Source organism: Bombina bombina, chromosome 8 (assembly GCF_027579735.1).
Source record: "Bombina bombina isolate aBomBom1 chromosome 8, aBomBom1.pri, whole genome shotgun sequence".
Lineage (NCBI taxonomy): Eukaryota > Metazoa > Chordata > Amphibia > Anura > Bombinatoridae > Bombina > Bombina bombina.
In genome coordinates, this window is record NC_069506.1 from 31,355,247 (window position 1) to 31,380,119 (window position 24,873).

Below are 24,873 nucleotides of genomic sequence, written 5' to 3' on the forward strand. Positions count from 1 at the left end.
ACGAATATGGCCAAGGATATCTGCATTTGGCTCTTTTCTGACCCAGATTTGTTTGAAAGTTGTGATACACATATCTAGATGTGTGTGTGTGTTGCACTTTAAAACGAATAAATCTAGCTCCAAAAAAGCGAGCCAAATGCCGCTACCTGTGTGTGGCCATTTTTGTCATTCAAAGGACTGAACTATGAATGCACATACCTACTTAGCAGCAAACTCTAGACTTCTAAAACAACTAAGGAGCAGAAAAATGTCTAATATTTTCTTTACCAAAAACTCATGCAAATTGAGCTTTTTTTGAAGGGGAAATTTTTTTAAAAGAGGCAAGTAATTAAGAGACTTACTGCTACATCTTACTAAAAGGAGGATTTTTATTTAACGATTTATTTCCTAACAAAAACTAAAATAAAACAAGTGTTAACTGCTATGTAACAGCAAGACTGAGAACAAACTGGAGAAATAGAAGTGCAGACTGGACATAAAAGGCACTGTAAGTGCAGCTTGGCTGGAATGGAAGGTCTTAACGTACAGTCGGTAACACCCATTCAACAAGGCACCGATTCCGTACAACTTATAAGAATTTGAAACAAATACAGCAAAAACAAAATTCTGCTATTTTGGCCAGAATGGGCAATCACCCAAAGTCCTTGTAGCCATCTTACTCACATGGTTGGAGCACGCTGCTATAGGAGTCAATATGCCACAGGTGGGAGTCCTGGGAAATTTAAAGAAACAGAATTTGCTGCTTCTACATTTTAGGGTCACATAACTCCTGAGTTATTTCCCTGCCCCCCCCCCCCCAACTTCCACCCTCTCTCATGATCAGAGAACGGTCTCCACAAAGATGGGGAAAAAATTATAATTCATAAATGACATTGTTTTCTTTTCCTGGAGATATAATAACTGAGAAGTCATAAAAGGAATGTAATAGTGGAGTCCAGGTACCATTGATAGAGCTGCCTTAACCATTTTAGGTCTGGAGGTCTGTCAGGCATTGCAATGCAGCAATACTCAATAGGTAGCAATGAATGGGTTACTGGAATGAGAGTCAACCTCACAGGGTGCGTGGGTTGTACTCTGGCAGTTTTTTCAGCTTTTCTTTATCTTGTTCAGTTTCATCTCGTGCAACCACCAGAGTATGCGCATATCCCATAGCAACCTGAAAGGGCAAAAGAAAAAAAAAAAAAAAAAAAAAAAAAAACTTAGCCAGGAATAAATAGTTTTAGAAACCTCCTCAGGTATAGCTCATCCATAACACTCACCTGCTCTGAATAAAGTCCATCCAAAGTCTTCACCTCCTGTGCAGTGGTGGAAGATTTTGCTTTGTTGTCACCGTAACCCTGAGTAGAGAACAAAATATTTACCCAAATGGATGTCAAGGAGGGTCTCATTTGCCTTTAAGAGGTCAACATGGCTTTAAGAAACAAATTAACCACTTAGGTGCCAGTAGGCAGCATGTTGGGGAAAGAAAAAAGCCAACTATTTGTAAAATTGACTTACGCCATGCACAAATTTGCCAAGTCAACAGACTATACTAGTTTTCACTAAGCATTTAAGCTACTAAAACATTTAGACTGCCCTATTATAAACTGTAAAATGTCTGAAAGAAAATAAAATGTATGCTTACCTGATAAATTTCTCTTTCCGGACATGGAGAGTCCACAACATCATTCCAATTACTAGTGGAATATTCACTCCTGGCCAGCAGAAGGCAGCAAAGAGCACCCCAGCAGAGCTGTTAAGTGTCACTTACCTCATCCATAACCCCCAGTCATTCAGCCAAAGGGAAATGGAAAAAGAAGCTAACACAAATGTGTAGAGGTACTTGAGGTTTAGCAAAAAATACTGTCTAATCAAAAGGGTGAGGTCGTGGACTCTCCATATCCGGAAAGAAAGAAATTTATCAGGTAAGCATAAATTTTATTTTCTTTCCTAAGACATGGAGAGTCCACAACGTCATTCCAATTACTAGTGGGAACCAATACTCAAGCTAGAGGACACAGAACGAACAGGGAGGGAGAACAAGACATGCAGACCTAAACAGAAGACACCACCACTTTAAGAATCTTTCTCCCCGAGGCAAAATGTATCAAATTTGGATAAAGTATGTAGAGAGGACCATGTTCCTGCCTTGCAAATCTGTTCCACAGAAGCTTAATTTTTGAAAGCCCACGAAGAGGAGACAACCCTAGTGGAATGAGCCTTAATGCTCTCAGGAGGCTGCTGTCCAGCAGTCTCATATGCAAAACGAATCGTACTTCTCAACCAGAGGGAAAGTAGAGGTGGCCTTCTGACCCCTACGCTTTCTTGAGAAACAAACGAACCTGGCAGAAGACTGTCGAAAATCCTTAGTAGCCTGTAGGTGGAATTTCGGAATGCGCACAACATCCAAGTTATGCAACATTTGTTCCTTATTAGAAGGATTAGGACAAAGAGAAGGAACAACAAATTTCCCGATTAATATTTCTATCCGAAACCACCTTAGGGAGAAACCCCAATTTTGTACGAAGTACCACCTTATCCGCATGGAAAATAAGGTAAGGAGAATCACACTGCAGAGAGTTCAGAAACTCTGCAAACTGAAGAAATAGCAGAAACAAAACTTTCCAAGGTAACAACTTAATATCTACAGAATGCATTGGCTCAAATGGAGCCTGTTGCAAAACTCCATGAGCTAGGTTAAGGCTCCAAGGAGGAGCAACAGGTTTAAACACAGGCCTGATAAAAAGATTGAACATCTTGCACACCCGCCAGACGCTTATGTAAAAGAATGGATATTGCAGAAATCTGACCTTTCAGAGAACTGACTGACAACCCTTTCTCCAGACCTTGCTGGAGAAAAGACAAAATTATAGGAATCCTGACCCTAAAGAGAAGCCCTTCAATTCACACCAATAGAGGTATTTGTGCCATACCTTATGGTAAACAGGCTTGCGTATATAGGTATTTGTGCCTGAAGCATTGTATCAATGACTGACTCCATGCTTAGCCAGAACTAAGGGTTCAATCTCTATGCAGTCAGCTTCAGAGAAACAAGATTTGGATGGAGGAAAGGACCTTCCTCCGAGGTAACCTCCAAGGAGGAAGAGATGACATCCTCACTAGGTCTGCAAACCAGATCCTTCGAGGCCATGCAGGAGCTATTAGAATTACGGATGCTCTCTCTTGTTTGAAACGAGCAATGACTCGTGGAAGGAGCGCAAACGGTGGAAACAGGTATGCTAGACCGAAATCCCAAGGAACGGCCAGATCGAGGGTTAACCTGGAGAACACCTCCGGATAGAGAGCCCATTCCCCTGGATGAAAGGTCTGTCTGCTCAGAAAATCTGCTTTCCAGTTGTCCACCCCTGGAATGTGGATGGCAGATAGACAATTGTGAGCTTCCGCCCACTGAATAATCTGAGCCACCTCCTTCATGGCCAAGGAACTCTGAGTTCCTCCCTGGTGGTTGATGTAAGCCACTGAGGTGATGTTGTCCGACTGGAATCTGATAAACCGAATTAAGGACAACGGAGGCCAAGCCATCAGGGCATTTAAGATCGCTCTCAACTCCAAGATGTTTATGGGGAGAGATGATGACTCTTCCAATTACCTCCATGCATTGAGCCACTGATGGCCGAACAGTAGACTGTAGAGGCAAGAGGAGAGAAATTTTGATTTTCTGATCTCAGTCAGAAAAATCTTCATAGATAGGGAATCTATGTCTCTAAGAAACGCACCCTTGTAGCTCAAACAAGGAAACTTCTCCAGATTCAGTTTCCATCCGTAAGAAAGTAGAAAAGACAAGATCTCTGTATGAGAGTTTGCTATTTGAAAAGATGGCGCCTGAATCAATATGCGGTCCAGATAAGGCGCCACAGCAATTCTCTGAGACCTAACAACTGCCAAGAGAGCCCCCAGAACCTTTGTGAAAGTTCTGGGAGCTGTGGCAAGGCCAAACAGAAGAGCAACACATTGAAAAGTGCTTTTCTAGAAAAGTGAATCTCAGGAACTGGTGATGATCCTTGTGGATAGGAACATGAAGATATGCATCCTTCAGGTTTCTGGTAGTCATGAACAGACCCCTCTTGGAACAAAGGAAGAATGGAACAAATGGTTTCAATTTTGAAGAACGGTACCGTGAAAAATTTGAGACACTTTAGGTCTAAGATGGGTCGAAAAGTTCCCTCTTTTTTGGGAACCACAAACAGATTTGAATAGAATCCTAGACCCTGATCCCTTACTGGAACAATTACTCCCAGGGAGGAAAGGTCCTGAACGCAGCTTAAGAATGCTTCTTTTTAACTGATACGCAGATAACCTTGAGAGGAGGAATCTGCCCCTGGGAGGACGAGATTTGAATTCTATTTTATAACCGTGAGATACTATGTCCACAACCCAAGGGTCTGGGACATTGCGTATCCACGCTTGACTAAAAAAGGAAAGTCTGCCCCCCACTTGATTCAATCCCGGACTGAGGAAGACCCTTCATGCAGACTTGGTCTCAGATGACTAAGATGCTTCCCCTTGTTCCAAGTCTGAATGGATGTCCAAGAGAATGTGGAAGACTTGACCTTTGAAGTTACGAAAGGAACGAAAATTAGAATTTTGGCACCCCTTATGCCTATTCTTCTTGAGGTAGAAAAGACCCCTTTCCACCCGTAATTTCAGAAATCATCTCCGCCAGACCAGGACCAAACAGGGTCTTACCCTTGTAAGGTAGCGACAGGAGCTTGGACTTTAAGGTAACATCAGCCGACCAAGATTTAAGCCATAAAGCCCTTCGGGCAAGAACAGTGAAGCCAGACATCTTGGCTCCCAGTCTAATAACTTGCATGTTGGCATACGAGATAGAGAAATTGGCCAGTTTGAGAGCCTTGATCTTATCTTGGATCTCCTCTAAAATCAACTCGGACAAAGCATCACACCAATAAGATGCTGCGCTTGTTACCGTAGCAATAAAAAACAGCAGGTTGCCTTTGAAGACCCTGATGAACATACATTTTCTTTAAATAAGCCTCCAGCTTTTTGTCCATGGGATTCTTCAAAGAACAGCTATTCTGTATAGGAATAGAAGTTCTCTTGGCCAGCATAGAAATAGCACCTTCTACCTTAGACACCGTGCGCCATGAGTCTTGAATGGAGTCAGCAACAGGAAACTTCTTTTTAAAGACAGGAAACGGGGAAAAAGGAATCCCTGGCTTATCCCATTCCTGTGTAATGATCTCCGACACACGGTCAGGAACAAGAAACAGTTCCACAGAGGAAGGAACATCATTTTATTAAGCTTATTAGATTTCTTAGGGTTGACAGCGACAGAAGAATCTGAGTCGTCCAAAGTAGCCATTACCTCCTTTAACCTCTTAACGACCGAGGACGTGCAGGGTACGTCCTCAAAAAAAAATTAAAAAAAAAATCACTTAACGACCAAGGACGTACCCTGCACGTCCTCGGTCTGGAAAGCAGCTGGAAGCGATCCTGATCACTTCCAGCTGCTTTCCGGTTATTGCAGGATTCCTCGATATCGAGGCATCCTGCAATAATAAATTTTACCCCACCGGTGCAGAGAGAGCCACTCTCTGGCCCTCTCTGCACCGGACATCGATGGCCGCATTCGTTGGTGGGTGGGAGCTGAAGTGGGAGGGCGGCCATCGATGCGGTCTAAGTCAGAGAGGGGGGCGGGATCGCCGGGGACACGCGCTTGAGGAGGCAGGCGCATGCACAGGGAGGGAGCGGGTGGGAACCGCTACACTACAGAAAAATTGTTTTTTATAAGTGGGAGAAAGGGGGGGTGGGGGAAAATATAAAAAAAGTAAATCTAAGGGATCTGGGAGCGGGATTGGTATGGGGGGGGGGGGGGGAAGCTACACTACAGATAAAAAAAAAAAAAAAAAAAAAAAAAAAAGGAATAAAAATAAAAAAACACACAAACATTTTATTTGCAAACTGGGTACTGGCAGACAGCTGCCAGTACCCAAGATGGCCCCCAATAAGGCAAAGGGGGAGGGTTAGAGAACTGTTTGGGGGGGTCCTACACAACAGCATATGTAAATATGCTATATATATATAAAAAAAAAAAACAACAAAAAAAACACGACACTTTTTTTTAGTACTGGCAGACTTTCTGCCAGTACTTAAGATGGCGGGGACAATTGTGGGGTGGGGTGGGGGAGGGAAAAGAGCTCTTTGGGAGGGATCAGGGGGTCTGATGTGTCAGGTGGGAAGCTTATCTCTACACTAAAGCTAAAATTAACCCTGCAAACTACCTAATTAACCCCTTCACTGCTGGGCATAATTCACGTGTTGTGCGCAGTGGCATTTAGCGGCCTACTAATTACCAAAAAGCTACACCAAAGCCATATACGTCTGCTTTTTCTGAACAAAGGGGATCCCAGAGAAGCATTTACAACCATTTGTGCCATAATTGCACACGCTGTTTGTAAATAATTTCAGTGAGAAACCTAAAGTTTGTGAAAAAGTTGACTATTTTTTTTTAAATTTGATCGCATTTGGCGGTGAAATGGTGGCATGAAATATACCAAAAAGGGCCTAGATTAATACTTGGGGTTGTCTACTACACTACAGCTAAAAATTAACCCTACAAGCTCCCTAATTAACCCCTTCACTGCTGGGCATAATACATGTGTGTGCGCAGTGGCATTTAGCAGCCTTCTAATTACCAAAAAGCAACGTCAAAGCCATATATGTCTGCTATTTCTGAACAAAGGGGATCCCAGAGAAGCATTTACAACCATTTATGCCATAATTGCACATGCTGTTTGTAAATAATTTCAGTGGGAAACCTAAAGTTTGTGAAAAATTGTTTTGAAAAAGTAGACAATTTTTTTTTTTTTATTTGATCGCATTTGGTGGTGAAATGGTGGCATGAAATATAACTAGATCAATACTTTGGGATGTCTTCTAGAAAAAAAAAATATATACATGTCAATGGATATTCAGGGATTCCTGACAGATACCAGTGTTCCAATGTAACTAGCGCTAATTTTGAAAAAAAGTGGTTTGGAAATAGCAAAGTTTGTATTTATGGCCCTATAACTTGCAAAAAAAGCAAATATGTAAACATTGGGTATTTCTAAACTCAGGACAAAATTTTGGTACTATTTAGCATGGGTGTTTTTTGGTGGTTGTAGATATGTAACAGATTTTGAGGGTCAAAGTTAGAAAAAAAGCCCCCCCCCCCCCCATTTTTTCCTCATTTTATAAAAAAAAAATTATAGTAAATTATAAGGTATGGTGAAAATAATGGTATCTTTAGAAAGTCCATTGAATGGCGAGAAAAATGGTATATAATATGTGTGGGTACAGTAAACGAGTAAGAGGACAATTACAGCTAAACACAAACACAGCAGAAATGTAAAAATAGCCCTGGTCCCAAATGGACAGAAAATGGAAAAGTGATGTGGTCATTAAGGGGTTAAAAGTAACCGGTGTTCAAGCTTAAATCTGAAGTTTACTTCTTCAGAATCAAAGGATTTATACTGACAGAGTCTGAGATTTCACCCTCAGAACCTACCAAGGTAGCCTCCTCATCAGACTTATAAGCGAGGTCAATCTTCCCAACAGCAGATGGGACAGACACCTTTTCAGAAAAATGTTTAGATTTCCTCTTGCGCTTCCCCATCATGGTAAAAGCAGATAGTCGCAGAAGATATCTGTGCAGCAAAATCTATTGGCAAATATACTCCTCCAGGAGGCTGAGAGGAACCGCAGGGCACTGTATGTGATGCCATTGAGGCTTGGGACGTTTGAGGAGAAAGCTGTGGCATATCCTGAGAGACAATAGGCTCAGAAGAGTCATTTATCTTTAAGCTTTATGAACTTAGCTAAACATGAGGAGCAAAATTGCATAGGTAAAACAATTTTGGCCTCTAAACATAAAATTTATCAAGTGAAATAGACTCCTGTTCAGTGTCCATAGCTAAGATAAAAACCTCCGAAAAGCAAATGAAACAAAAAGGTTTACTATCACTTAAAAAAAAAAAAAAAAAAAAAAGAACTTCTTCAAAGCGCAGTAACTGCCTTTTTAACAAGGAAAACTAGGATACTACAAAGCGTTAATATGCCCCCCAAAATAAGCAAAAACCTCAGGCTGAGGTGCCCTACTGTCACCGTTAGTACCCCAAATAAGGGAGAAGCTCCAACAGCTGTCACAGCCAATAGCTTGCAGAGAATGACACTGCTCCGCTTCAGCGCGCTTCCCAGTTCTCTACAAGCGGAAGAGCGGGTTGTCACGTGAACGCCACACAAAGAAACTGCGCACTAACAGAAAGCGCGCAAACGTCTCTCAGTCTTATTAAACTAACGGATCTGACCCAGTTTCATACGGGCAGCAAGATACAAATATCTAAACGTCTCCTTCACACACAAAAAAAAAACTTCAGCCTAAAGAGAGAGTTCCATCACACATAAGGGAAGTTACCAAAGTCTCCCCTCACATACAAACGTGCCTGCACTCTTCTCAAATAAACCCTTAACAAATGTTTAATATGTCCCAATAAAAAAAATGCAGTTTTTTTTTAACAAAGCATGAAAAGTGCAAGTCTCCAGTACCTAGAAGACAAAAAGCACTTACCTGCATATTCAGCTGTTGGGCAGGAAGACAGTTCACAAGGTGTGAACGGACAAATACTCCTATCAAGAGACCTGTAGAAAAAGAAAGAACAGAGTAACAAACTCTGGCTTTCTATACCAAGGGCAGCAATGTGTTAGAAAGTGGTGAGGTGGTCCTTGCTTTGTTTTCTAACTGCTTAGAAGCCACCACTACTTACTCAAGAGATTGATGTGGACACAGCTAAACCAAATCCTTGCTTGCAGGGAAAAGTACCCAAGAAAGGAATAAATATCTTCAGACACCAACTTCACAGCCTCCATTGACAGAGGCAAAGAGAATGACTGGGGGTTATGGGTAAGTGAAGTGACACTTAACAGCTCTGCTGGGGTGCCCTTTGCCTCCTCCTGCTGGCCAGAAGTGAATATCCAACTAGTAAATGGAAGGACGTCGTGGACTCTGCATGTCTTAGGAGAGAAAGTTACACTTTCAGTCAATGAGAGAATTTACAAAAAAAAATAAAAAAATATTAAAATTAAAACATTAAAGCAATAGCAGCCTGTATGAACTCACCAGTTCCCCAAATGTTGGGGAAGGACCCCAGCTGATTGTACTCTCGTCAGCTCCCACTATAATACTGCTCTTTCTATAAAAAGAAACAAAAGCAAAAAATAAAATCCAAATTGCTTTAGATATTAGATGCTTGCACTTACCCTAAAATCCTTTAGGATATTCTAATTTACTGCGTGCACACAACGCTCTTGCAACAGCAATTCCTAGAATCGTGTCATGGATAAAACTATTTGGACACAATATGTCACGAACCTCCTTAAAAAGGAACATTAAATACAACAGAATTGTACAGTAAAGAAAATATGTCTAAATTTCAAATGAGATTTTTTATGAGAAATTTCAAACATTTTGATCTATTTTCTTGTATCATGTGACAGCATTTAGCCAATTACAGACTCATACATACATAGTAAACTCTTTCACATACTCGGTAGGAGCTGGTGCCTCAAAGTGTGCATATAAAAAAAACTGAGAACAAATAGATACTATAAATAAAATGGAAAGTGTTTTAAAATTGCATGCTCTGTCAGAATTATGACTTTACTGTTCCTTTAATCTATCCTCTAATACAGCGATCCCCAACCAGGGTGTCAGGAAACATTTGGATGAGGATCTTAAAAGAAGATTAGAGCTAAAAAAAAAAGGTAGGGGAAAAAGATTAACACTAATAAATTAAATGTGGTATAGTACTTTGAGCAAATCTACTGGTTCTTTAAGGACCTTAGTTTGTGTTCAATCAACAAATGAATGATAAAATTACATGCAATAGCACTTAGACTGAACTTAAACGCAGTAGATCTTTTTTTCTGACAAATTTCAGTTATGTCTATTTCCACTCCCCCCCTGTATCATGTGACAACCATAAGCCAATCACAAATGCATATACATATATTCTGTGAATTATTGCATATGCTCAGTAGGAGCTGTTGACTCAAAAGGTGTAAATATAAAAAAAGACTGCACATTTTGTTAAAGTAAATTGGTAAGTTGTTTAAAATTGTATGTTCTATCTGAGCCATTAAAGTTTAATTTGAACTAAGTGTCCCTTTAATAAGACAAATATGTTTTCTTATATGCAATTTACTTCACTACATTTTTCTTGATTAGACAATAAGGGGAATGACAATTTGAAAAATATTAGAGTACCTTCCATATTTTTCAGACACTCACAACTGCTGCATGGAATCATTGGGTATTTAAAAAAAAAAAAAAAAAAGTGGAAGAGGGGTTTGATCATTTTGTAAGAGGTTCTAAATTTAGTTCCGAATATGGCTTATATCTATTAGAAGATGTGTGTATGTATGTGTGTGTATGTATGTGTAATATATATATATATATATATATATATATATATATATATATATATATATATATATATATATATATATATATATATATATATATATATATATATATATATATATATATATATACATATCGTTCCTATCTATATTGATATCTATTGATACATATCTATACACACACACGTAAGAATAGTCACATGTACATATGATATTTGTCTGCAAACCAGAGTGATATTGTACAATCTGTTTGCACTATTTTTGTATAATATATGCACTAATTCAGCAGATAAATGCAGGAGTGTACGTGTAAATTAATGCAACTGAAGACTGCAGTGTTATATGCACTAGTATTTACAGACGAGGTATGCAAATATATATATACACATATGCTGATATTAAACCCCAATTTGCACAAAACACAAAGACGACACAATGAAAAGCAAGAAACAATAATTAAGAGTCATCCTTTTTGGAGGGGCTCTGAAGATCCCTTTATTGGTGAGGTTAAAGGCTGCTGGTCAAACAAAAAAAAAAAAACAAACCTCAAGGTCCTAGTTGAGGGTGAAGGTACAGCTGATATGATCTAAAAAAAACCACAAGCGCACAAGAACACTTCTCATAGTGTAGAAAAGCTTTAATCCAATTAGGCAAATAAAAACATAACTCAGGGGGATTGCGAGTTATGTTTATTTGCCTGAGTTATGTTTTTATTTGCCTAATTGGATTAAAGCTTTTCTACACTATGAGAAGTGTTCTTGTGCGCTTTTTTTTTTTTAGATCTTATCACCGTTACCTTCACCCTCAACTAGGAACTCAAGAGTTTTTTGTTTTTTTTGACAAGCAGCCTTTAACCTCTCAGCAAGAAAGGGATCTTCAGAGCCCCTCCAAAAAGGATAAAGACTTAATTATTGTTCATTGTGTATTATTTGTGTTTTGCCCCAATTGGGGTTTAATATCAGCATATGTATATATTTTTGCATACCTCGTCTGTAAATACTAGTGCATATAACTGCAGTCCTCGGTTGCATTAATTCACACGTACACTCCTGCACTTATCTGCTGAATTTGTACAATAATATATGCACTGTTTGCACTATTTTTGTATATTACTTTGGTTTGCAGACGTGTGTGTGTGTGTGTGTATATATATATATTTTTTTTTTTTTCGGAGTGCACAGCTTTCTATAAAAAAACTAATATGTTGTTATAGGGATGAGAAAGAGAGAGAGAAAAAGAGAAAGAGAAAGAGAGAGAGAAAAAGAGAAAGAGAAAGAGAGAGAGAAAAAGAGAGAGAGAAAAAGAGAGAAAAAGAGAAAGAGAAAGAGAGAGAGAGAGAAAGAGAAAGAGAAGAGAGAGAGAGAGAAAAGAAAAAAAAAAAAGAGATATGATATAGATATATACACACAGCTCAAAAATGTCAGGTCATAAGCTACTAGCCAGGCCAAAATGTTACTCACCACTCCTGATTCTACACGCTCCCTGCCCACACCACACCCACTCCACCCCCTCTTTGCATATGTTTAGCCATTGTGAAACACGTTGTGCAGTCATTTTTAATTTTATACCTTAAAAAAAAATAATAATAATGCTACATACAGTAATAGGTTAAAAAATAAGTTCATAGCAGTTAGCATCATTAGCTTGGTGGTTCTAGGTAAGACAACAGCTGTATAGAAGTAGGAAGTTGCTGACAGTCATGGAAGGTTTTAGCAGACCTGCAGATTTTCTTTTAAGAAATATCTCTTCCTTCTCTCTCAAATCTTTTTCCCCTCCCTCCTCTTTTCAATCTGTCTTTTTAACCTGTTCCTTTTCTATCAGGCCATATCTTCTCTTTAAACTCTTTCCCCTCTCTCATAGCTTTGTACTCTTATTTTTCTCCACTCTCTCGTAACGCTATCTTCTCCACTTTTCCTTTTCCTCTCCGATCTCTCTCTCTGCCCCCATTTACCCTTTCAGAAGTAACAGTCTAAGAATTAATATTGTTCCTACAGCCCTAGAGGAATAAAATATCCTTGCCCTTCCTAGGATATATAATATCCCTTCAGATAATATTTTTAGTGCATAGTCCAAAATGTGCGATTGTCAATGCTGCAATAAGCGTGTACATTTTGCAAATGTGCTAAATTTGCTACTTACAAATCACGCCACCAGACTTTGGACCGTGAGTGAACGTTGATTCAAAATTCACGCAATTTCACTCGCCACCATTAAATTTCCACTCGCCAATGGCTAGTAAAGAGTGGAAATTTTGAGCCTCGAGAGAATATATATATATATATATATATATATATATATATATATTTCCGAGTATAGGCCGCACTTTTTCCCCCTTGTGTAAGTCTTGAAATCAGGGGTGCGGCCTATAAATCAGGATGCTACCTTGAATGGTCTGGTTGGGGTTGTGCGGAAGCGCTGTTACAGGGAGGGATTTGGGCAAACACACAGCAACTTCCTATTTGCATGTATGGAATACGAGCGACGTCAGGCACCATTCCTGATCACCTGTTCCCAGAAGAAACGAGGAGGAAACTTGCCATGGTCAGACGGAGCAAGGAACGTACTGGTTAATCACCAGGAGCAGGGAACTAAGGCAAGTGTGATTCATATTTAAGAACTATCTGGGATAGGCGCCATACGTAGTGGCACTTGGAGGAGTTGACCGCTGTACTACTGAGGACCAGACACGCTAATTAACGGTGTAGGCGGGGTGAGTCACTCATTGAGTCCCTAGCAAAAATATGGTATAAGGTATGTGCAGAGATATGAAATGAAACACTGGCAGAATGTTTGGGATAAACATGTACTATACTACTTTTATGGTTATCTTGCACACCGACTTGGAAACATTTTTCTTTTGGTATATCCCCAGCAACATCAATGTGCTCAGGACTGGAGTGGCAGGGGCTTAAGATAAGAGTGGAAGCTGCTGTGAGTTATAAGCTGTGACAGGAGGGTTAGTTAGGATTGGTGAGGAGGGGGTTGTGTGAGGAAGAAGGGGGCTAAGAGGGTGAGGAGGGCTGAGGGGAGGCCTTTTGTAAGGTAGGTGGTTAATAGGGTGAGTAGTGTGCACTGTGTGAGGGAAGGAGGCAGCCTGTGAGGGTTTATAAGGGGGCTGTGTGTGTGTGTGTGTAAGGGTGAAGGGCAAGTAAACATCTGTCAGGGAGGGAGGCTAAGAGTTAAAAAATGTAATTTCTTTAAAATGGCACCAAACTTTAAGGGTGCAGCGTATAATCAGGAGCGGCCTATACTCGGAACAATACGAATATATATATATATATATATATCTTACCCAGTTAATACTTTTGTATGTATGAGATTTCAATTTTCCAAGATTAAAATATCCATGAGTTGTTTGATCCCTTTGGTTATTAAAGATTCTTTATTCACTCACCCACAGGCCAGGCTTCTGACTTTCCATCCACACAGGTCCTGTACTGTTTTTGGGTACATTGTAGAATCACGTGATGTGTTTGTTGCTCCCCAGAAAAACAATCCACCTACAAACAACATCTGATCAGATTCACAGACCAAAAGAATCCTTGTCCTCTATCCTTGGACATGTCAAGACACCATTTTCTGCAACTTACCCATCTCGTTTACAGCAAATGAGCAAGTTGCCCCAGAATAAATCTGGGAAGCTCCACGGCCTGGAAAGTCAAAAAGCTTCACCAGTCTAGGAACCATCTCATCTTTCTGCTCAGCATGACCCAATCGACCATACCCACCAAACCCCCAGGAAAAGACACGTTTTTGTGAATCAAGCACCAGCTGTCCAGGGAAAAAATAAATAAACATAAAATTAGTTGTATGATTAGTATTACTAATCTACAGAATTTTCATGTAACCATAAAAAACAACTAGAAATGAAGGTAAGGTTTGCTCTGAAACACTTAAGAGACGAATACAAAGACTGCTTGCAAATCAGCACAAAAGAATTCTGCAGGTGGTTTATGTACAGGGAGCCTAAAACGTGTAAGATGCAGTTGCAATCCTGTAAGGTATTCAGGCGCAATATGTGGTTCTAGAGTGATACTGAATTTTAGAATCCTTGATAGCTTATTTAAAAGCCCAGTATCTAAAAATACTCTTAAAATAGGGGCACTTTAAGTAATTAAACTTTACAATGTTGCTTCTTTTTTTAAATAAGAACTGCCGATCGCCAAAGGGAGCACGCAATGATTGGAAAAATTTGGATTCGTCATTCGATATGCTCAATACAGTCTGAGATTCGGGCGGAGGATTGACTGCAAGTTTACCGTAACAAAAAGGTATTTTTAAAAAAAAGAAGCGTCATTGTAAAGTTTAATGACTTAAAGTGCCCCTATTGAGTATTTTTAGATACTGGGCTTTAAATTAAACTTTACAATTACTTTAATACTTTGGAGGTTTTCCTAAAGTTAGTGACAATAAAAGACTGCAGTCTTACCGAGTGATTAGCCCCACATGCAATGTCTCTGACAACCACATTAGGGACAGGTAGGATCTGACCATCCTTTGTTTTCTCTATAAAGATGGCAACTCTACGAGGTATCAGCTCACAGTCGTACTCAATGCGCTGAGCACGGGCAATGTACTTTCCATCTGAGTTGTGCCCTGAATAGAGGAGAAAAGCACAAAAACAAAATAGAGAGATTTCAGTGTCAAGGCAAGTATGTTCAGGATCTCTTGACTTATATTGTGGAAACCGCTGATAACAGATTTGGGATTGGTGACGTAACCACTAACTGTTCAGTAACACCACAAGGACTATATCCATTAACAAATTTTGAGTAGTGTTTTTCACTTCCTGTCGTTACTATAAGTTCAGCTTTCTAATCTTTTTAGTCAACTGTCCATCTTTTACTAAGTCCTTATCTGTATGTTATATCTTGGTCACTTATCCACTTCTCCCACACAATCTAAATGAACAGGTTTTGCATAAATGACAAAACAGGGAGAGAGAAAAAATTTTTTTATAATACCCCACCCCCAATTGCTGAACTCACATCACAATTTTAGATTAGTGAGAAAATGAAATAAACTAATCACAAACATTTATTGGTAGAAGGTACATCTTTTCTACGTACCTAATTGTCCATACTCTGGACAACCAAATGAATACAGGTTCCCTTTGCAATCCACGATCATGCTAAACTCTGCCCCACAGGCCACCTTGGTTATGGGCTGTCCATTGTACAGTATCTAAAGTACAGAACAAATAATGTCAGCACCAGAAAGTAAATTAAATAGTAAGACAGATTGAGGACGATGGAGACATTACCTGAGCAGGGCTTGGCACTGCATCAGTTTTGTTCCCCAAACCAAGCTGTCCCATTTTGTTTTCTCCAAATGCATATACCGTTCCAGTTTCTGTAAAGAAATCCACGCGTTTCAATCACTTTTTATATATCATTTTACAATTAGTTCTAGAAGATTCTACTATAACTAACAAATGAATCACCTGTCAAAGCAAGGGTGTGGTTTCGGCCACATGATGCAGTTACAAACACTTCCCCCTTTAAGCTCTCAATGGGTTTAGGGGCATCAACCCTTTTTGTGTCTCCATGGCCTAGCTGTCCTTTTTCATTGCGTCCTAAACAAGAGAACAGATTTAAAACACCAAAAACTACACAAGCATTAAAAAAAAAAAAAAAAAAAAAAAAAAAAAAAAAAAAAGGCGTTAACTCAGCATTTCTAAATTCGTTTTTAATAAGCATCATTATATAAAGTAATTGGCTATTCAAAGTATCCCCCTCCCATGCGTTACATTTAAGAGGACATATGTAACTGTTGAAAACATATGTGAATATAGTCTACTTTAATATAAAGCTATTCTCTTAATGTACATACCCCAGCTCCAGAGTCTACCCTCAGTGGTAATGAGCAAGCTGTGTGCTGCACAAGGACCAGAGGCCACAGTTCTGATTTGCACGCTTGCAAGGCTGCCATATCTGTGGGGACCCCATAAGTTCTGGCCCAAGTTACGGTAGGCAGCTAAAAAGCAAAACGAGTGTTATCCGATTGCAAAATCTAAAAATACATACATTTACCACATAAATAGCAATTCAATAGGAATACTTTTAGAAATATCAGAATCAGTCATTTGGTGCAGGCCCTTTAAAAACATAATACTAAAGAAGAGACACAATGCTCATATCTGCACTGTATAAAAGAAATGGAATTCAGCACTCTTTTTTTCAAAATGTCAAATTAATTTTATTTAGAATCATGGTAAAAAGTTGCTAAACTTTTTACCATGAACCTAAATAAAATGAATTTTTTTTTTTTTTTTTTTTCAAAAATATTAAAAAGGGCTGAATTCCCTTTATTTTATACAGTGCAGATATGAACACACACAGCGGCTGCACACGGGATACAACAACATCTGGATTTACAAAGATCTTAGGGTGTTGCACTTTCATAAGAAGTCTAGCTCTGGAAAAAGATGAATGCTACAAGTGGTGGCCTTCTGCATTCGGCAGCAAACAAAACTGCCAAACGCACATGATTATATATATGCAGACAAATATATGTACATGTGACTATATTCTTATGTGTGTGTAGATATATATCGATAGGAAGTGTATGTATATATATATATATATATATATATATATATATATATATATATATATATATATATATATATATATATATATATATATATCGCAATTGGTAATAAAAATTGAGGACACTCATTTTTACACAAATGCGTTACAGTTCTAGAAGACAACCTAATTTTAAACATAATTGTATTATTAAGATCTATTACAAACTAATATTCTGGTAGCACTTTGAAACTTTAAACAGACATTCATATTTACTTAAATTAAAGGAAGAAGATATGGAAGTTTGTATAAACACACACACTTAGGCAGTCAAAAGCAATCCACTTAGGCTGTCAAAAGCCTTAACCGGAACACGTGCAAGTGTTACATATGAAACTAAAAAAGGACTTAATACCCAGCTTTAGGTAGCCATAATGATCAACAATAGAGAGAGTAAGCAAAAAGTAACTTGCCCTAAAATAAAAACACACTAAACACTGGTCAGCAAGCCGCATATAGCCCTAGCAGAAAACGGTTGTGCAAATCAAATTGTTCATTGAAGAAAAGGTCAGTCTTGACCATGAGTGCTGCTCCACTTCATCCTCAAAGGACGCAATGAACCTAAAATGTCCTCTCCTTCCATAAAATCAAAATTTGTGCAAGAAGTGTCAGACAGCTTGTTGCCCTGATAATACAAGAAGGTATACAGAGGGTACAGAGAACACAAAATACCACTCTTTGGACCAGCCATAGAAGGGCGATGCAAAGGGAATAGGCGTGTAAGAAATACTTGTACTGTATATAGAAATGTTTTTAAAATTGGCTGTAAAATTTTTAAAAGAAAAATGTAAGCCATTTAAGCCTCAATATATATTACAACGTACTTGTAAACACGGCTTCCAATGCCAATTTTACTTTGTCTTATCAAGGAACTTTATTACTTCAATTTGCAAATTTGATGTGAAATGTTATTTATTTCCCACAAAATGTTTAATAAATTGTAAGCTATCAACTGAGAGTTTCTTATAGTAAAACTAACACTTAAAATGTAATGCTATGGATCAGCAAGAGTATGCCAGTCACAAACATCCATCTTACCTGATAGCAGGTATGGGGGTGCTAACCTCAGATCAAAAGGGACAGAGGTGCCTTCAAAATGTACTGTGGTGACAGTTATAACACAAGACGAATGCCGTGTGTGAGGAATAAATATATATATATATATATATAAATAAATAAATAAATAAATAAATAAAAGGTATACCTTGTTGTTTAGGCACCTCTTTACGTCCAATCAAGTCCCAGTTTGTTGCACCAAAAATTAGGAGTTGCCCTTTAGCCTTGGAACCTTCAAGTTTCTGCAAGATACAAAATATGGATGTTAGCGTTGAGCAAAATTAAGCATTAGACTATTTGCTGATGGGTACTTAAGAATATTTCACAACTGCCTAAATAGCTGTCAAACATGAATTTCCTGTAATTGTATCTATTAAGACAAAGCTTTTAATTTTAAAATATTTTCCTACATAAAGGTTTACATGTTAAATGTCAGCTCCTTCAACCCAAAAAAAGTTTATCATTTACATGAAAGTTGCCTTAACTCGGTCCTAAATGTTAAAGGGTTTGCAAGAAGCCAGGGTTTAATATCCTACTCTAGAGATAATGGGCAAATAACCATCTATAATTTGCATGTAATCATCTGCTCCTATCAGAAAAGAGATACATATATAAAATTTCTGACTACAAGGTGTGTGTGTTGGAAACTTGTCTTTGTAACTGAAATTAAATCCTTCAGTACTAGTGGTAGCATGTTTGTCATGTAATAAAGCCAGAAGGGAAGAGAAATTACATAATTCTTAACTCAGCCATTTTAATGATATGGCTTCTTGGATTTCTCCCTTTAGGGGGAGTAAACAATTTTTGCAGACAAACAATATAAGATTCCTACAAGTAGAAAAATTACACCGGGCATTAACCCCTTGGCAAGCTATGAAAACTGCAACAGAGTAACAATATGCTTTTATACAGAGGGAAGCACCTTTTAATATCTACCTACTGCTGCTATCCCCACAAAAACATGTCTAGCTGAACTTGTCTTTATAGATTTTTCCTTCATTTGTAGAAAATGTATTTTTACCTACATTACTATCAAGAACATGGTTGAGAAGAATTTTCTAATTGCGCTATTGTTTTGTCATAACTTTTAATCCCATTTCAGCTATATTTGATACAAAGAGTAATAAAATGCCTCCAAACATTTATTTACCTCCCTTTGTCTTTTTCTAGCACTACTTTTGTTTGACTGACGGTGCTTTTCACCAAGCCAGGCTATGGCTAAAAATGATATAGTGGGCAAGAGGTCTTCGTTATTAGGGCACTGGAATTAAACAATTGCATAAGTAAACTTTGGGTTACCCTAGATGATGCTAAAGATTTGTCCCCAGTTAGAAGCTGGACACAATTAAAGAAAATGATATAGTAGTAGCTTATTTGACTAATTTAAACATTTCTTAAAGGAGCATGAAACAATTTATCTTTCAAGATTCTGACAGCATACAGTTTTAAACAACTTTACAATTTACTTAAAGGGACACTGAACCCAAATTTTGTCTTTTGTGATTCAGATAGAGCATGCAATTAAGAAACTTTCTAATTTACTCCTATTATCAAATTTTATTCATTCTCTTAGTATGTTTATTTGAAAAGCAAAAATGTAAGTTTAGGTGCCGGCTCATTTTTGGTGAACAACCTAGGTTGTCCTTGCTGATTGGACAGCACCAATAAACAAGTGCTGTCCATGGTCTGAACCAAAAATTTGCTGTCTCCTTAGCTTACATGCCTTCTTTTTCAAATAAAGATAGCAAGAGAATGAAGAAAACTTGATAAAAGGAGTAAATTAGAAAGTCACTTAAAATTGCATGCTCTATCTGAATCATGAAAGAAAAAAAAAATTGGGTTCAGTTATCCTTTAACTTTTCAAATTAGCATCAATCTATTGATATCCTTTGTTTAAAGGGACATAATAGAACTAAATCACTTGAAAGTGACAGCATAACTGTAAAAAGCCGACAAGAAAATATCACCTGAGCATTTCTATGTAAAAAAGGAAGAGATTTTACCTCAAAAGTGTCTTCAGCTCACCAGAGTAAGTGCTGTGTAATATATACACACACACTAGCCAATAAGTATCAGTAGTGCTGAGATGCTTTGTCTTTGCTGTGATCTCATGAAACGAAAATATTTTATAAATAAACATGACTGTGCCTGCATATACCAAACACACACTAGATTGTCCTGGGACAAGCATCCTGACTGGCTGCTTAAACTCTTTACAGTAAGGTGTAAATACTTAGGACATTTGAGGTAAAATATAGCTTTCTTTTTTACATAGAGATGTTCAGGTGAAATTTTCTAGTCAGCTTTTTACAGCTATTCTGCATCACTTTCAAGTACTTCAACATTTGGGTATCATGGCGCTTTAATGAGCAGGAATACACCGAGCTAACTTGAACACATCTGGTGAGCCAACACCACAAGACGTGTGCAACCTCTAATTTCCAGCTAGCTCAGTAGTGCATTGCTGCTCCTAGCCTACATAGGTATGCTTTTGAACAAAGGATAGCAAAAGAACAAAGCAGATCAAAATTAAATTGAAAAGTTGTTTAAAATCGCAGGCAGTATATCTATCTGAATCATAAAAGTTTATCATTTACTGTCCCTTTAATATATTGAAAGGCAGTGAATAAGGGACGGACTATACACATACCCATTAGGGCTTGACAGTAATGCCCCTCTACTATCAGATATGTTTTAGCAAACACGATTCTGGTAAAATGTCACTATTACAAAGTGCTTCTACACTAAGTTTCAGTTTTGATTTGTATGCCCCTGAAATAGCTAAATAAATCCTGCTGTATTGAGAGCAGATTCAATTAGAAGATATTTCAAAGGGAAATATAAGTTGTAATAAGAGGGTCATATGATCTTGAAAAGCGATATTACACTAAAAAGATGCTCTATGCACTTAAAGGGACATGAAACCCACTTTTTTCCTCATAATTCAGATAGAGCATGCAATTTTAAGCAACTTTCTAAATTACTCCTATATTTTTTTTCTTCATTCTCTTGCTATCTTTATTTAAAAAAAAAAAAAAAAGCAGGAATGTAAAGCTTAATAGCCAACCCATTTTAGTTTCAGCACCAAAAATCAAGAGTAACCCAGGTTCTGAACCAAAAATGTGCTGGCTTCTAAGCTTTACATTCCTGCTTTTTTTTTTTTAAATAAAGATAGCAAGAGAAGAAAAATGAATTGGTCTATAAATTAGAAAGTTGCATGCTCTATCGGAATCATTAAAGAAAACAAAAAGTGGGTTTAGTATCCCTATAATGTAGTTTTTTTGCCATGTCACCTGATAAGAAAACCAAAATTTCCCTTCATGATTTAGATAGAAGTAAATTTGAAACATCTTTAAAATTGAATGCTGTAATTTGCTTAGCTCTCTGGTTATACTTTGTTTAAAGGTATACCTAGGTAGGCTTGGGAGCTAGCCTGCTGATTGGTGGCTGCACATATGCCTCTTGTAATTGGCTTACTGACGTAGCTAGCTCCAGTAATGCACAGCTCCTCTTTCAGCAAAGACAAGAGAATGAAGCAAATTGATTTTTAGAACCTTTTTCCACTTCTCTAAAATAAGATGTATTTGTCAATCATACATTTTAGTTTGGTCTATTTTGGTTTAGTGACAATGACAGCATTTGTCACTTAGCCCCCATTTTTCTCAATGCAGAACTTGGTGAAGTTCTGTACAATTTAAACTTTTTTTTGCAAGTTATTTTCATGTCTTCTCATATTTATATATTCTAATACTTCCATGTGGGTCTATCAGCACATTTGACCTCAGGTTGTGTTTGCTTCTTTTGCATGTGTGGTCTTTTGTCTACTTTATAAAATCCCTATTGAAATCCCTAAGGTTTTGTATTCTTATTTTACCATTTCGTGTGAAATTAATGGAAGTGATGGTATTATCCAGCTTATAAACTTTTTTTTTACTTTTCTGAAGGAATTCTTGACGGGTTAGGGTTAAGATATTTTACTTTGGGTCGATTGTTTAACACTTTGTTCTCTTTTTCTGCCTGTCACACTTTATGAAGTACGGACCCCTCAGTATTATACCCCCCTCCCCCACATAACGATGCTATTGCGCTCACAATCCGCTCCTTGGTGTGTTCCGGTTCCGTGACGATTACAGCAGCGGCCGCTTTACCACCACCTTTTCCCGGACCTCTCTTGTTGTTTTGGGCCTGGTATCCCCCATCATACCCGGTGCTCCCGTCCAGGTCGTCATCGTCACTGCTGAACTCGTCGCGGTCTCTCTTCCTGCCTGAGCCCGCGGGTTTCTTCCTCCCGCCAGGCCGCGCAGCGCCGTTTCCCGGTCCGGAGCCGTCTGTCACCTTCTTCCTGGGCATGTTGCTGCTGATGGCGAAGTGAGGGCGCTGAGGGAAGAACAATAAGCCGACGGCGTGAGGCCTGGGCGGGGGCTACAGGCGGCGGGAGTGGGCAGACAACAAAGGGAGGAAGCGCATACACACAGGAGGATTGCCCGGGGCAGACAAAGGGAGGGAGCCCCGACACCGCAAAAAGGGGGACAAGATAGCACGGAACTAGGCAAGAAATGCAGAGAGGAAGATGTTAAATAACAATAGTAACCCAGAGTATCAATAGAGCAGAGGGGGACAGCACAAACACAACACTGTTATATACAGAAACTCGTGAGGAACAGCAGAAAAGCACAACATGGGGGAGGGGTCGGTATAAAAGGGTAACAATGGGGGCACAGACAACATCCCTCAAGCTCAGACCCAAACCTATATATAGTGACCCCCATTCATGTTACTATTAACCTCAATGTATAAACTTAGTGAGAGGGACCCCGGTACTTTATCTCAAACTAAACATTTCCTACCTCTACCCAGCAGAGCTACACTGTATAGCTGACTAATCTTCCTATACAGCCCGTGTGACTTACTATGTATATATCATATTGGTCTGGACCAGTCTCCTACAACAATGGCATGTACAGCTCAGTATATACATATTATAGAGCCAGATACACTGTACTCTGTATATACCATAACACAATGCCCTGATCCCCATCTCCTACATCAGTGTCACCCCCTCTAAACTAGTGTCCCCTTACAGACGACCTACCCCTGCCTCTCTCCCTCAGGCTGGTCTCCCCTTACAGACGAGCTACCCTCTGCCTCGGGCTAGTGTCCCCTTACAGACAAGCTACCCTCTGCCTCTCTTCCTCGGGCTGGTGTCCCCTTACAGACAAGCTACCCCTGCCTCTCTCCCTCTCAGGCTGGTGTCCCCTTACAGACGAGCTACCCCTGCCTCTCTCCCTCAGGCTAGTGTCCCCTTACAGACAAGCTACCCTCTGCCTCGGGCTAGTGTCCCCTTACAGATGAGATACCCTCTGCCTCTCTCCCTCAGGCTAGTGTCCCCTTACAGACGAGCTACCCCTGCCTCTCTCCCTCAGGCTAGTGTCCCCTTACAGACGAGCTACCCCTGCCTCTCTCCCTCTCAGGCTGGTGTCCCCTTACAGACGAACTACCCCTGCCTCTCTCCCTCTCAGGCTGGTGTCCCCTTACAGACGAACTACCCCTGCCTCTCTCCCTCGGGCTAGTGTCCCCTTACAGATGAGCTACCCTCTGCCTCTCTCCCTCAGGCTAGTGTCCCCTTACAGACAAGCTACCCCTGCCTCTCTCCCTCTCAGGCTGGTGTCCCCTCACGGACAAGCTACCCCTGCCTCTCTCCCTCAGGCTAGTGTCCCCTTACAGACAAGCTACCCTCTGCCTCTCTCCCTCAGGCTAGTGTCCCCTTACAGATGAGCTACCCTCTGCCTCTCTCCCTCAGGCTAGTGTCCCCTTACAGATGAGCTACCCTCTGCCTCTCTCCCTCAGGCTAGTGTCCCCTTACAGATGAGCTACCCCTGCCTCTCTCCCTCAGGCTAGTGTCCCCTTACAGACGAGCTACCCCTGCCTCTAGTGTCCCCTTACAGACAAGCTATCCCTGCCTCTCTCCTTCAGGCTAGTGTCCCCTTACAGACAAGCTACCCCTGCCTCTCTCCTTCAGGTTAGTGTCCCCTTACAGACAAGCTACCCCTGCCTCTAGTGTCCCCTTACAGACAAGCTATCCCTGCCTCTCTCCTTCAGGCTAGTGTCCCCTTACAGACAAGCTATCCCTGCCTCTAGTGTCCCCTTACAGACAAGCTACCCCTGCCTCTCTCCCTCTGGCTGGTGTCCCCTTACAGACGAGCTACCCCTGCCTCTCTCCCCCCTCAGGCTAGTGTCCCCTTACAAATGAGCTACCCCTGCCTCTCTCCACCACAACTAGCCTGCCCCGGTAGGGTACTGTGTGTTGCTACAGAACAATAACTGTGCAGGACTAACACGTGGGCGCCTCCTTCAGGGGACCCTTATTACCTGGCTTCACGCGAGCAGTACGAGCGTTCGTCTATACGCGTGACAGACTAGAGCTAAAAGCTGGGACCGGTAGGTAATACAAAACACAAGCACATGGAGAGCAGCGAGATTGGGACGGGAAGTGGGTCCAAACAAAATTCACAGCGCCACGAGTGGTGGGAAGTCTGCACTGCACGCTAATCTAAAACGATCAACGAGATTGATATAAGCAGAGGATCTGTATTTAAGTCACAGCGCCACCGTCGGTTTGACAACTGCAGTGCATGGTTAATACAGGCTTGATTGCCACAGACAAACATACGAAGTCACAGCGCCACGAGCAGTAGAACTGGTCTACAGTGTAATAGAAAGCAGAGACACAAAGCTTGAAACCTCATTACGGGATAGGAAGGGGGAACAGCGCCCCTCGCGGTGAGAGGGTAATGCTACAAACAGTATC

The 24,873-nt window shown here is 39.8% G+C and overlaps 1 protein-coding gene across 1 annotated transcript; it reads right to left on the minus strand.

Annotated features, from left to right (window-relative positions):
* Window positions 1-350: 350 nt before the first annotated feature.
* RCC2 (regulator of chromosome condensation 2) lies at window positions 351-24,546 on the minus strand. The gene is made up of 13 exons (XM_053690268.1): window positions 24,435-24,546; window positions 22,158-22,442; window positions 18,214-18,307; window positions 16,252-16,395; window positions 15,863-15,994; window positions 15,683-15,771; window positions 15,489-15,603; window positions 14,849-15,015; window positions 14,010-14,190; window positions 13,814-13,919; window positions 9,119-9,191; window positions 1,260-1,337; window positions 351-1,156 (listed from the first exon to the last, which is right to left on the minus strand). Exons 2-13 carry the CDS (start codon window positions 22,413-22,415, stop codon window positions 1,052-1,054), a joined length of 1,542 nt encoding a protein of 513 aa, XP_053546243.1. The 5' UTR covers window positions 22,416-22,442; window positions 24,435-24,546; the 3' UTR covers window positions 351-1,051.
* Between the last annotated feature and the right edge of the window lie 327 nt (window positions 24,547-24,873).

Bases quoted from the DNA above. Each gene is read 5' to 3' on its own strand.
- RCC2 (XM_053690268.1), bottom strand. From the start codon at position 22,415: ATGCCCAGGAAGAAGGTGACAGACGGCTCCGGACCGGGAAACGGCGCT. The intron at 18,308-22,157 runs GTGAGCGCAATA...TGTATCTTGCAG, and splicing joins AACACACCAAGGAGCGGATT to AAACTTGAAGGTTCCAAGGC. The intron at 16,396-18,213 runs GTATACCTTTTA...TTTGCTTTTTAG, and splicing joins AGAGGTGCCTAAACAACAAG to CTGCCTACCGTAACTTGGGC.